Consider the following 15,165-nt stretch of genomic DNA (forward strand, 5'->3'; position numbering starts at 1 on the left):
CTTGGCCACGACGGCCTTACTAAAGCTGGTTGAAATTTGTGTTCTGTGTTTAAGTAAGAACCATACGTTAAACAAATTGGCTTAAGAACTTTCTACAATGTTATTCACTAATGAGACGACCAGGGAGTCATACCAAAATAAATTTTACGGTTTACAGGTTAAAGATTAAGTTTGTTTAACCGTTTTCTCCACATTTTTGTGCTCAGAATCAAAGTTGGCTTGGGGGGTCAGGTATCTTGTGTACTATAAAATATACTTTAGTAGCAGTAGAGCTACTTGTGAAAGAGTGGGTTTCCGAGCGAGAAGATGAACCTACTATATCTTTCTAATTTGTGAGTTAAACCAACTATTGTGCCAATTTGAAATGTCATAAGTTTCCGATCGGCCAGTTGTGAATCGCAATTCGTAAGAGGCGCAGTTTCCGATCGGGAGGGGCAATCAAAATCAAGCTGCAGGAAATTTCTGCCGCCAAGCAGTAATGCTCACATTACTGCGTTCCGGTTTTGAAAGGTAAGGGTGCTGGTAAAATTACAGGGACATGGGACTTGGCAATTTATGTCTCAGGGTGACGGGCGCAAAGGCAGTGTCACTTGATGTTACAAACAAAATGAACGGCAAGCAGCTTTAAATTATGTGAAAACGTACCTGGTGTATGGTGAGCCTCTTTGCTGGGTCCACTTCCAGCATACCCCGAATGAGGTTCTTGGCTGCTGACGACACGTTCGACCATTCTGGTTCAGGGAAATCGTATTGGCCTAGACGGATGCGCTGTGAATGAGAAACCAATTTTTATATTTTATTTTCATGCAAGTGGCGGTGGCAGCAAAAAGCCATTTAACCCTAACACAACGCATTTTGCAACAAGCATATAAAAAGGTTCGTACGATCTGTTGACTCGGTCATTATTTTTGGTTATTCCCATAATAATAATAACGCACACACTCAACATAGCCCCGCACCAGGGAAACCCTGTGTCGCGGGTGCCATGAACCCACACATAGACACCCACAAATTACACCCAAACTCACGAGAGAAATAAAGGAACGCCGTATAAATATGTCTACCGGCCCGGGAATCGAACCTGGGTCCTATGCGTGGCAGTCCGGCATGGTAACCGTTCGGCCACGGAGGCAGTTAATCATAATAATATCGTGAGAGAGTTCGTTCAGGGAAGTACTGCCACCTTACCTATTTCTGCCACCAAACAGTAATGTTGTGACGGTGTGATCTCCTTACACCGTCATCTCATCTTTTTGTATCGTATAATTTTTTCTTTTGTTTGTATTTAAATTTGAATTGTTCCATCTTCCTTCACATTCTCATTTTTGCTTCGTACCACGGTCACTCTGTGGTTGACCGCGATAGCGAACAGAACTGCTACATCAAATTGTCTAATTTTTTATACTTTTCAAGTTTAATCATAATACAATCAATTTAAATCATGTATCGACTATAATGAATAACAGTCTATCCGATATCTGTAATTCAACATAATAAACCCGATAAGGGGTAAGTGCCTAAATCTAACAACTACCATTTTTTAGGTTAAGTTAGGGAGTGTTTTTTTATTAATCTACATCTACCTTTTATTTCACGTTAAATAAATTTGTGAACCAGAAGTTTCCTGTTTCACTGCCGTGATCCTGATCAGGGTTACAACCCTTTCAATGTTAGCATTACTGCTGAAGGGTAATGGTGCTGGTGAAATTACAGGCACATGGGACTTGCCAACTTATGACTCAGAGCGACGGGCGCAGTGGTAGTGCCCTTCAGTTCTTTTCGATTAAGAGCTCTGAGTGGCACTGCAACTGTTATGGACAGGCGTATAGCTTACTACCAGGCGCACGACTGGTTCGTCCAGTCACTTATTATAAAAAAAAGTTGTCCTTGTTTTATGTTCAAACCCGTTGATCTAATCTTATAATTTGTACCGGACCGAGGTGAGACAAATATGTAATATAAATATAGGACAAACAAACAAACCTTTTTCATGCCGGGAGATATAGCGAGCCCGTGGTTGGAATAGAACGGAGGGAACCCGCAAAGCAGGATGTACATTACGACGCCAAGAGACCAGATGTCGCAAGATTTGTCGTATTTCTCAGGACCTAGCACCTGGAATATTATAAAAAAAATTTCGGTTAATTATGTAATAATAAAGAAAGAACGTCATTATAAATCAACCATTTTTGTAGCAGTACAGTGATGGGAAAGGGTTCGTCCAGGGAAGTACTGCCATCTTACCTATTTCTGCCGCCAAGCAGTAATGTCAGCATTACTGTGTTCCAGTTTTGAAGGGTAAGGTAGTAAGGGTAAGGTAGGTAAGGGTGTTGGTGATATTACAGGCACATGAGACTTATCAACTTACGTCTCGGGGTGACGGGCGCAGTGGCAGTGCCCCTCAGACTTTTGCGATTTTATGCTCTGAGTGGCACTGCAAGTGTTATGGACAGGCGTGTAGCTTACCATCTGGCGCACGACTTGTTCGTCCAGTCACTTATTCTAAAAAAAACTCTTATACGTCCCACTGCTGGGCACGGGTCTCCTCTCACACGAAGGTTTACACGTTTTACGAGGGTTGTGAACCTTGTTCGACGTGCAGGTTTCAACACGGTGTTTTTCTTCACCGAAAAGCTCGTGGTAAATTTCAAATTCAATTTCGCACATAAATCCCGAGCAACTCAAGAGGTGCGTGCCCGGATTCGAACCCACGGCTTCTGCTCAAGAGGTGTTAGGTGAAAACATTAGGCTACCATAGCTTTTTAAAAAAGAATAACATAATGTAAAGGAAGAAATATTTTACCACGATCATTACAAAATATAATAAAATTAGAATAGGTATATTTTAGATTTTTTATTTGTGTTTTTTTTTGTAATACCAATCAGCGCCTACATAGGCAAGATAAAAAATTTCAACGCCCACCACTACAAAAAAGAAATTTTTATATTAATTTAACACAAAAAACCACAAGGAAAAAAAAACAAATATATTATATATGTATCGAGTCCCTAGGTTTTCGCGATCGTTACACATAGGAAATGAAACTATTTTTTCCGGCTTAAAATCGCGTATATTTGAGTTTTCAAACAAACCAACGTTTCGGGCTCTTTACAGGTCCCACGGTCTCAGTCAATCGTGACCATCGGCTGTAAAGGGCCCGAAACATTGGTTTGTTTGAAAAAACAATATACGCGATCTAAATCAGGAAAAAAAATCCATTTCCCATATATATATATATATATGTATGTAGCAGTGGCCAGGCGTGTAAACAGTGGTTAGTAGTAAACACCTACCTTAACAAAAACAACTTTTGTCGTTAAAAAGACGCCTTGCTTAATAGCAAAACACTTATTAGCACACCAGATATAGTAACCCTTAATTTCTCTGATTTTTCACTTAAATTGTGTACCATATATATTAAATTACGTATTGAAAAGCTTTAGGCAAAAGGCGGGAAAGTTATATGGACGCCTCGCCACTGATATGTAGTGGAGTTTATATAGATAATTCAGGTTCTTTTTTTCAAATGCGGTAGCCTGGACAGCATCAACGCCCTCCAATTGATTCCAAAGCCCCTACCCTAGGTCTCTTCAGGAAGTACCGCTTTGGGAAACTATGGTTTACTGCAACATTTCGTTAGTTTCTATTTGTGTAGCTTACCTCCGGTGCAACGTAGTAAGGCGTATAACAAGGCGTCTGCAACGTGTCAGCGGGTGTGAGTGTCTCCTTAGCAAATCCGAAATCAGTCAGTTTGAGAACAGCGCCAGGCTCCATGCTGGTGTAAAGAAGGTTTTCCGGCTTTATGTCTCGGTGAGCGATGTTTGTGTCGTGCAGGTGGCGGACGGCTACGCAGATTGAGTGCATTATCTGTAAAGACAAATAAAAATTAATATTGCGTTCTCATACTCAAACTCAAGTCGTAATTATTGGAAGTTTCACCAACATGATATTCAATTATTTTTTCTAAAATTACTCCACTAGTTTGTTATAATTATTAATACAAGACAACGTCTATCAGCAAACCATGCCAGCTATGCCAACTAAGCCACGGAACGAACTGTCGGATCCTTGTTTTCGGTTTTTAATTGTATTAACAATCTTAATAAATTTACCAAAGTACATTTTTAAGTTTTAAGATCTGTCTTTGGTAGTAAAGTTACAAGTTCAAACGTGAATGCGTCCCCAACCACGACCATTATCTCACAGAGTTATGACTGTTAAGCACAGAACAATAAATACAGTAGAAATGGTAAGTTAGCGTCTGACATATTAGCCTTGTTCTCGTTCAGTCAATGTGACCGTCAATGTGCAGGGCGTGGTGCGGTATATAAAGCTAGGGAGGGGCGGAGAGTGCCCGTTCTCATTACTTATTTGTTCTCTGCTATAGGTCTTGTTAGGTTCAAATTAAAAAATTCAGGTGCAAATTTTGGAGTGCAAAAATGATGGCCGCACCAAAAATATATCTCCCGTGCTGGTATTTTATATCATTTTTCTGTTTATAAGTAGAAATATTTTTTTGTTACTAGAAACGAAAGTAAAGCTTATACCCCTGCAATATGGTCGATTCTTTTACGGAGAACTAAATTAATAACTCCAATTCGTCGTCGTTCAGCAATGAACCGCTAGATGGCGGGATAATGATTGAAATTTCAATATAATCTCAAAACGTTCGTAACTTGCAATTATAGGTATTGAACTTTCAATGATATGCCAACAGGGTAAAGTATAAATTATATTAATAATCCAGAATTTGTTATTTCTTTTTAAATTTGAAACTACGACCAATCAATATCAAGATTTTGTGGTGTTTCAAATTAAGAATGTGTGAGTTTTGGCGGCATCGGTTGTGATTGTTTTTTTCGGCTGTGGTTTAGAGCGACCTCATATTTAAATATTGTTATTTTTGTATGAAAGTAAAATCTGATGAACTATTAAAAGTCATGGAACAAAAGTTGTTGTTTACGATGTTGGTAATACAGTCCAGCGAGGTTGTTAATATTTTACAAACAACCCTGTATATGCCAAGGCAATTTCACGCTGACCACGCCGCGCCGCCGCAGCTCGAAAAACTATCACGCCACATCACGCTATCGCTGATGATTTTCATGGCGCGCATATCTATAGTTTGTTCCAATCCATTTTCAACACACTCAACACACACACACTCACACACTCAACAAAAAGTAAACAAACCTGTTTGGTTAAAATTCTAAAGCAATCACTCAATAAATCGAATAAGTAATACTTTCATGTTATTTCGAAGATTTCGACTTGATATCTCTTAACGTATCGAGGTATTAGGTTTTCGCGATTGTTACACATAGGAAATGAAACTATTTTTCCGGATTTAAATCGCGTATTTGTAGAAACGTCGGTTTGTTTGAAAAAACAAATATACGCGATTTAAATCCGGAAAAATAGTTTCATTTCCTATCTCATTACTTTTTCCAACAATATTCATTTGAATAGCATCGTAAAGTCGTATTTGAAAAATGGTAGTTCAAAAGTGAGGTTATTTTTCATCTATACTTTATGACATGTCCCATAGTTATGGAATCACTATGCAGTGCTGTACGAAAAAAACATTCCGTTCATTCAATTAAAGCTTTTGTAATCGATTGGTAAATCGAAAATTTCCATCCCAATCGAACGAGTATCTAAGTGTAAAGATTTGTAGGAAGAATTTTAAATACATGCTTTTATAGGTTATATATTTTTACTACTCATGTAAGGAAAACCGCTAGTATGACTTAATTAAACAAACCGATTCATTCAATTAATTAATCGATTTTTAGTTTGCGTTACAATTGACCATCACTAAACCGTCTTTGGTCGGGTCAGTGTTGTTTGTTTACTTTTTGTTTAAAATGGATTGAAACAAAGTACAATACCGTTTTAGTGTAATAGAACAAAGATATAATAGATGACAAAGAAACAAAAAGAGAAATTACCTCGGCAGCCTGTCTCTCAGTGAATGCACCATCTCCGTTTTCCTGTATCCTCGCGAAGAGTTCTCCTCCGTCCATGCACTCCATCACGACCAGGAGACATCGCTTATCGGCATATGTATTGTCGTACACGTCAATGATCTGTGGAAGAATTAATTATTGGTTTATATTCCGTGTCGCAAAATTCGATAACAAGGCCGTGGCAATAGTCCTGGTTAGACCTACCGCCTCTCTAGTCTAAGTCTTTTATTTGATTTATGATTTTTAATTGAAACAAATAATAAAAGACTTTGATTAAATTAATAAATTCAACCAATCGTCATTTTCACATAATTTCTGTTACTTAAATCTCCCACTCCTTCTCTGTATAATCACTTAAAAACAAAAATCTATTTGGTAACAGTCTGTTTTCTCGGTTTTGATATTGTATTGCCTGTTTTTGAGAACACACGTTCTGAAGAAGGAACAAACTTCGCCGGAATTGCGAAGTATTCAAATATAATGTTTAGATAGATAGATAGATAGATAGATAAAATGTTTATTTGTTACTACATTCACACGTACATAACAGCAAAAAAATAAAAAATAAAAACACAAAAACACAAACAAAACAAAAATAAACAAAAACAGCAGAGTCGCAGCACTGCTAGACACCCAGTTATGTACGTGTGCTGCAGCAGTGCAAAAAGGTCATAGCTCAGCGTCGGTGTTTACTCAAGAGCAAACCGCTGATTTTCAGCTATAACCTAGTAATCGCGGATACGATAATCAGCTCGCTGACGTCATTTTTCCATTTAATTATATTTAAACATATAATAATAATTAGAATAGAAACCAAATAAATAGGAAGATAATATAAATATAATGTTTAAAAAATAAATTAAAAATATTAGTGATTTAATTCAAATTATATATTGTAAGAGTACAATATATAAAAGAAAAATTAAGAAAAACAAGTGAAATACAGATATAAAAGAAAATTAAACTGTTAGTGGGTTAATCATGGTTTTAATACACAATATATGCAATAGGACTGGACTGGACTTCAATAGGCTGATGATGATATGCAGCAAATTTTCGCCACCTAAGCAAAGCTCTGTGAAATACCCTTTTTTTGACTGTCAAGAAGAAGTTCCTTTACCTTTTCCTTGAAGGTGCGTTTAGATTTTAAAAGTCTTAAAGGTGGTGGAATATTATTCCAACACTTTGTTGCGTGGTAGCGAAAACTGCCGGTGAACGCTGCTGTACGATGTCGCTGCATGCTTAGCGGGGGACGTAACGATCTAGGAATATGGTCGTACCTACGTAACGTAATAAAAGTGGGGAAATTGTAATTTTGAAAAAAGATAATCTGGATTTTTGAATTTTGCAATATCAAACATTAAAGAGGCAAGATGTAACTGTCTGCGAGATTCCATGTTGAGTATACATGCATTATTAAGAAACGGCGTTATATGACTCCTAGGCGAAACATCAAAAATAAACCTACTACATGCATTCTGTATGCGTTGTATTAAGCGACTTGTTTTATATAACAGTCGAGGGCCATAAACAAGGTCCGCATAGTTGAGACGAGACAGCACCAGGGATTCGCACAAAGTGATCCTAACTCCCTCGGACAGTAAATTCCTAATTTTGTACAAGACTTTCAGTCTATAAAAGCAACTTCTTACAACATTTTCTAAATGTTTTTCGTAACGGAGTTCGCTGTCCAACAGAACACCAAGATTTCTAGCTTCATGAACCCGGGAAATACTTTGACCTAAAATACTAACTACTGGTGACTTGTTTAAAATTTTCCTAATCTGAACTTTTGATCCAAGCACCATAAACTTTGATTTATTAGGATTAAGTACTAGCGCATTTCGGACCGACCATTCAGCTATCGCATTTAGGTCTTCATTGAGCAGCCGTAATGAATCCGATATTCTCTCAGGCACTTCAGAAATATACAGCTGAACATCATCGGCGTACAAGTGGAATTTACTATGTTTTATTACTTGGACCAAATCAGCACTGTAAATTATAAATAGTAGAGGACCTAATATCGAACCCTGTGGAACACCACGATGAACCGGCTGCAAATTGGAAATCATATCAATGCAGTTGCGTTTCTTGAGTCTTACAGACTGGCATCGGTCACTTAGGTAATCACCAAACCACTGAACCGCCCGTGGGTCTAGTCCATAGTAGACTAATTTTGATAGCAGAAGAGAAACGTCAATGCTATCAAAAGCTCGAGAAAAGTCCAAGAGTGAGAGAATCGTACCACGGCCAGCGTCCTGTGCCGCTAGTATATTATCAGTTACGTCCAGCAAAGCAGTAACCGTGCCACGACCCCTTCGGAAACCCGACTGAAGAGAAGGGAGTATATTATTCTTGTCTGCATGACATAGAAGCTGATGATATACTGCCTTTTCTAGAATTTTAGAAAGAAAAGGCAGTACACTAATAGGCCTAAGATCTTTTAGTTCACTGGGATTGTCAACCTTAGGTAGTGGAGTGACCAATGCTTCCTGGTCACACAGTCTAGGTACCCTACCTGTCAAAATGGACCTATTCACAATCGCAGTGATTATCGACAAGGTCTTTGGTAACGTCAACATAATCATGTCACGGCTAATATTGTCACACCCCATTGCATTTGACTTGACAGACAAGATATATTTCGAAACATCCATTTCCGTAACAGGTTGAAGAGTGAAGGAATCAGCCCCAAAACTAGAAGTCTCAAATTTACCTCTCTCTAAACTAACAGCCATATCAACATATGTTTGTCAGCTATGATACTAATTGAAATGTTTCTAATTATTTTTCTTCATTCTCATTCTATAAAGAGGCAAATGGTTGCATGCACTGTACAGGCAAGACATTTGTGATGAAGGTTGCCATTGAAAAAAAAATGCAAGGTGGCTTGCGTTACGATATGAGTTGTCCTAAGTTAGGACATTATTCAAAACGATACGATACTTGCCAAAAAGTACGAATACCTGAAAAGTATCGAGTACAGAAGTATCGAGTACTTTTCCTTCCGGTCTCCAGTCATGGGTTCGAATCCGGGCTGACACCTTGAGTTTCTGGGAATTTACGTGCGATATTTAATTTGAAATTTACCTTGTGCTCAGCAGTGGGATTCATAAATGGGTTGATGATAAATTGATAATACCATATAATTGGGTGAAACAACTATTCCGCCGTTGTTAGTTTAAAGTGCGTATGTGACATTTTTTCAACAAAACTGCCGTGATCAGTAATAAAGGCCGCTCTGTTACGCTCTGTGTTCATTCATTCATTCATTCACAAGGGCGCGTTTCCATTATGTCGTAACGTTTTATTTATCGTTGAACGACTGTCGTGTCTAGCTGTTCCCACTAGATCGTGACGACAATTTATCGGTTCACTGTAGCCGCCTTGTCGTATGCACGACAGAAACGTTTGAAGCTGTGACTATCTGTTGTCACATTTTCACCGTGACGTTATTATATTTATCGTCAGGCGATAGTCGTTCTAGCACTTCCTATAGTCACGACAGTTAATCATGTTGTACTACACGGTAAAAACAGATTACTTAGAAAAAGACAAAATTCTTTTTATGAAGACAAATTTATTAAATCCAACAAAACGATCCTCTCCCTATAGACGCTAGAGAATAATTACTTGATAATAGTAAAAAAACGTCTCAAAAGTGTATTTTTGTTATAAGACAGAAATATTCAATCCAAGAGCAAATTGATTTACTTCAAGTCACAAAGCCACTCTAGATTCAACAAAATATTTATTTGTTATTAGAAATGTCCGATTTTGATTTGAAAAAAAAAAATAATGAAAATTGAGAGGTACTTAATTATTTGACTAAAGATTTATATTTTCTAATATCAAAAAGGGTAAATTTATAGGGTTATGAACCCAAAAGTATGTCTCACTGGCGTGATAGCAACCAGTTCAGTGCCATTCAGTGCCGTATAAACGCTACAGCGGCAGAAAGCACTAACAATTCCAAATATGTGAGATGACTTTATACTATCGAAGTTAACAAAACGATAGCGCGTTTCAGAGTACAACTAATGCCATCTAGCAGTGGCGTGATGAAACTAATTGCATGTTAAAGTTGTGCTTGTTACAAATGTAGTTTGATTTCATGCTGTAACCAAATTTCTTAAAATATGACTATGAATATAAATAACACCCTAACAAACTAGAGATACTACGTATTGTTTCTTAGGGTAAATGACTGTTTATGATTTTTATGATTACAAGCACGCAAGCAAGCAAGCAAGAGTAAAAGTAATCGTTACCGCGTGCGCCTTCGGTGACATGTCACGACAACATTGACTATGAAAACGCAACGAAATGTTGCTTTAAGAATATACTCTAGAATTTAGAATATTAATCTGAATAGAAAACTACTTCTTTTTTTGTTTAAGAATATATTTTCTTAAAATACACCCAAGAAATTTTGAATTCATTTAAGATTATTTAAATTTGATGTAAGAGGTAAAAATTTCTTGATGTAAGTAATGTCCAATTAATTGATTAGAAATGAAATAAAATCTTGAAGTGAACTTATTTGTCTCAAAGTTAGAATAAACTTAAGAGTAAAACTATATTAGAAAAAGATAAGCAGTATCTTTGTAATGACAATATTTTATTACTTTTAACAAATATTTTTTCAGAATTAGCAAATATTTTGAGAAATTGCTCTTTCTTATTAGTAGAAATCCTTTTTTTCTGTGTATATGTGAACAACTTCATTTAAATATACAAGCTACGACACTTTAAACTGCACGACTATATGTCGTCACTAACGGCGGCTGTATTGTTTGGTACGTTATCTTGAGTCAGTTTAAATATTTTTTTTTTTTGCAAAACAAGTTTTTGCCGATCTTTGAAATGAAACTTTATATGAATAAATGTGCACAGTGAAAATGAGAAATTTCGCGTATTCAAATTAAAAATATCAAAGATTTTGCCGGATTCAATTAAGATTGTCATTTTTTTAATTCGTGTCATTAGATTCTGGTAGACGAACGAAACCTAAGTAAATAATCGACAAAGACGTTCTGCTGGGTGTGTAAGCATGACGAGTTTGTCCGAACATTCTTAACAATAATAAACTTGTCGTGACAAGAATAGCTTCAATTTGAGAGTCTATACAATCTCAAATGGCTTTGTATAAAAATATACAGTAAAACTGAGTATATACACTAATTACTATATGATATGAAAACACGATTCCTAAAAATATTCAGGATAGAAAAAAACCTAAACATACCTCGAAATTTTATAAGAAAACCGTTGTATTTAATAGGTACTTCACATATACCAATGATTGTTTTCATATCAACTGAACTAAATAAGTAGAACACGTATAGTATACGATATACATTTTTCAAATGTCCTTAATTTCGTTTGTAAAAATATTAATACTGAAACAGTGTACTTGCCGCTCGACCCAAGCAAAATGAACCGAATTAGTACGGGAAGAAGGGACGACCAAGACGTGCGCCTGGCGGTTACTGTACATTAGCAATGCGGGTCAGAGCTTTAGATTGCAAAGATCCGAGGGGCACTGTCACTACGCCCGTCACCCTGGCCTAAGATATAGGGTCGAAACACAAAAGTGCGACGCGAATTGCTGCGATGCGATTTCGTGGGGCAAGACATCTTACTGCCACGGTTCGGGTAACCATTCCGTCGACGATCATCAGCCTTATTGACCGTATTTTTTAAACTAGGTAGCGACATCGATAGTAAAAAGAGTGTTATTGATAAGAAAGTATAGGAAAAAAACACAAAGAAGATTAACATCGCAGCAATGCGCGATGCGGAGCAATTCGCAAACTCTTGCGATGCGTCATGCGAGCTCGTAAGTTTCTTCAATTATTCATTATTCAAGTTTTGTGTTTCGACCCTTAAGTTGACAAGTCCTTTAAAACTGGTAATGCTCACATTGCTGCTTGATGGCAGAGATAGGTAAGGGTTAAAGATTTTTTTATAAAAAATCACCATTCTTCTTATTTATAAATGTAATGTGACGTCAATAATCATTATATGCGTTTACGTTGAAAGAATCTTGATGGAACCTGGGTGTTGGACATCTTAAATCTCTTAAGGGTTGGTAGACTGGGGTCACATTACTGCTTGGCGGCAGAAATAAGTAAGGTGGCAGTACTTCCTTGGACGAACTCCTTTACTAGGAGATCTACTGCTGCTAGTGTTTTTGAATGAAGTGGTTTTAAAAAATTTTGCCACTATAATTCGTTTCAATCCATTTTAAACAAAAAGTAAACAAACCACTAACCCGACCATAGACGGTTTAGTGATGGTCAATTGTAATGCCAACTACAAATTGATTAATGAATTGAATGAATCAATTTGTTCAATTAACTCATACTAGCGGTTTTGGGTTACCATTTTTCAAATAAGATTTTACGATTCTATTCAAATGAATATAGTTGGAAAAAGTGAAGAGATATCAAGTCGAAATCTTCGAAATATACGTGAAAGTGTTACTTATTCGATTTCTTAAGTGATGGATTTAGAATTTCAATCAAACAGTCTTGTTTATCTTTTGTTCAAAATGCATTGGAACAGATTATAAGTTCATAAATTAGAGTTTTACTATAATTTAATTGGGTTTCGAACTGCATTGCACCTTTCCAGTTCAATACAATAACGCAACAAAGGTCAATTGTCTTACGAATTCCCATATTCTGAATGTAATTTCTACTTTAAAAAAACAATACAATTGTATAGTATTGTGAATTGTAAGAAAAAAAATGTTATATATTTTTGTCTTTAGGAGTGTATGTTTATGACTTATTAGATCTGATTTCAAACTAAAGGGAAGAGGTTATAGCAGGTTCAATATTTCACTTGAGATGATGATTAGCAATAACAAAAGGATTTAGTGCTACGGGTAATTTTTTTGCAACGAACTAGATACTTTCTCTTATCTTATTTTTAGCCTAATATTTCTTATTTCATCGCACATGAAACTAAATAATGTCGTAACTCAAATTATGGAATTGGCAAAACTAGATTTGAAAGTTAAACAAACTGAATGGATCTTATTGCGAATAATGGAATTTTCATTTAAACGTAATGGCCGTAGTATGGCAGAATATATGTGATAAGCCTACCCGTCATAGTATTTAATTCAGTTGATAAATCTAAGTTTGCTTATTTGGTAATGAATTATTGTTATACATTTTTAAGAACAAGGACAACGAAATGAAATTGCATATTTAGCTAGCTTTGTCATGTTGAAAACCATGAAACATAAAATGTATTTTTATGTCGTTTGTCGCGCTCAATTTTTACGTTGTTAAATTACTGTTTTAAAATCAGCTGTGACCTTGCAGCCATGTTTGGCCCTATGTTAATATTTTGCAGTTATTGGTCGTCGGCCCTCGCGATGACATAAAAATGTGTCGTGACAGTGCTCGCCATGTTCACTATTGTGATAAAATTTTAAAATCTAAAAAAGTTTATCACTCGAATTTGACAGCTAAATGTGAACTTTATCGAGGCGGCATACTACAGGGGCAGTTATTCTCCAATCTTCAAGAATGCATTTTCATTATTTTATTACCAAAAAACGGAGTTCCAAGTTAAAATTAGCACTCGTAATCATCACGAAAATTGGCTTGATAAAATACCTTGATATTTATATAATTAATTAGAACAACTACCGCTAGCAATGTTGTGCCATGTGTTTGTATCTTACCTCTAAGGTTTGTATACAGACGACAGAGAAGACAAAGACGTATCCAAATGTGTCAAATGTAGACATGGGGAAAAGCGTTACATTTCTATCACCGTGACTCCCTGTCCCAGTTACAAAAAAATCACAGCGACAAATCACCGTGATTTTATCACGGCTCATTTGATAAATTGATTCGCAATAACCTTCAGTTTTACAAGCTTGTCGCATTATTCGTTAATAAGACCGTGTGGCGTGTTTTATTTTGGATCAATTTTGTACAATTATCTTATTTATATTTACGAGGGTGGATTGAAAAGTTCGCGGCCTCACATGGAAGTAGTTATTATATTTTTTTCATAGTACTCTCAATTAATTCATACATTCATTGGTAGTCACAATGCAAAATTTTATTGGTGTAGTATTTGTGGTTTTGAAATTAGAGCTCGTTTCACGGGACTAAGTGAAGCGATTTAAAAAATTGAGATAATAGAAACACCGTGCTGTCAACAAATACTTGTTTAAAAAGAGGTTCACGCCGAAAGAGATCCACGGTGGCATGGAAACAATATTAGGGGAGTCTGCTCCATTGTATACGACTATAAAAAAATGAGTCGCATAATTCAAACGTGGATGAGAGAGCATCGAAGAAGAACCTAGGTCTAGCCGGCCCATGGCGTCTATGACTGAGGAAAACATCGGAAAAGTGTGTGATTTCATTATGAAAGTCCGAAGACTGACTATGAGCATCTCTTATGAACGGACATAAAACACGATTGTCAACGAACTTGCATCTTACAAGGTTTCTGCTAGGTGGCTCCCCAGGTTGTTTTCAGTGGACCAAAAGTGCATTCGGCTCTTAATTTCTCGCGACTGTTTGGAGATGTTTGAGGCTGACCCGCAAATTTTTTTAACAAACTTGTGACAATGGATGAAACCAGGGTATACCACTATACACCAGAGCCCAAACAACAGCCGAAGCAGTGGAAAAATCATGTTGAACCGACCCCAATAAAAAACGAAAACAGTTTTGGCGGCTGGCAAGTTGATGGCGTCACTTTCTTAGGATGCTAAGGGTGTCATCATGGTGAACTACTTGTTGAAGCTCGAAATCATTAACTTAGCATACTATTGCACCCTTTTGCGTCGTTTTCGCGAAGAAATTAAAAGGAAACGCTCAGTATTACTCAGGATGAAAGTGTTGTTTCATCAGGATAATGCTCGCGGTCACGCTTCTATAATAACAATAAGTTTATTTCCTTCACACACAAACAGTAATTAAACATTCTGATGTACATAAAACGTTTGTTGTCCGCGAAGGCTAGAGCCTAAACTAGGATACCCTGTGCTATAGGTCTCCAGGTCTCCACCTACGGACAAAGTATTCATAAAACCTTGATTGTGACAAGAACGTTAGAAAAAAAGCAATAAAAAAATTCAAAAATAGAGCGCAATAGTAAAATTTGTGTGTGTGTGTGTGTGTGTGTGTGTGTGTGTGTGTGTGTGTGTGT

The 15,165-nt window shown here is 36.6% G+C and overlaps 1 protein-coding gene across 1 annotated transcript in view; it reads right to left on the reverse strand.

Annotated features, from left to right (window-relative positions):
* Window positions 1-19: 19 nt before the first annotated feature.
* The window catches only part of LOC113232143 (MAP kinase-activated protein kinase 2), a 78,884-nt gene continuing 63,738 nt past the window's right edge, over window positions 20-15,165 (reverse strand). Inside the window, exons 3-7 of the mRNA XM_026466781.1 lie at window positions 5,953-6,090; window positions 3,662-3,868; window positions 1,984-2,115; window positions 646-768; window positions 20-43 (exon numbers count right to left, since the gene is read on the reverse strand). Of these exons, the coding sequence (XP_026322566.1) occupies window positions 20-43; window positions 646-768; window positions 1,984-2,115; window positions 3,662-3,868; window positions 5,953-6,090 (624 nt within the window). The remainder of the gene's footprint in view (window positions 44-645; window positions 769-1,983; window positions 2,116-3,661; window positions 3,869-5,952; window positions 6,091-15,165) is intronic.

The sequence above is a fragment of the Hyposmocoma kahamanoa genome, unplaced genomic scaffold (genome assembly GCF_003589595.1).
Source record: "Hyposmocoma kahamanoa isolate Upper Pololo Valley unplaced genomic scaffold, ASM358959v1 67, whole genome shotgun sequence".
Lineage (NCBI taxonomy): Eukaryota > Metazoa > Arthropoda > Insecta > Lepidoptera > Cosmopterigidae > Hyposmocoma > Hyposmocoma kahamanoa.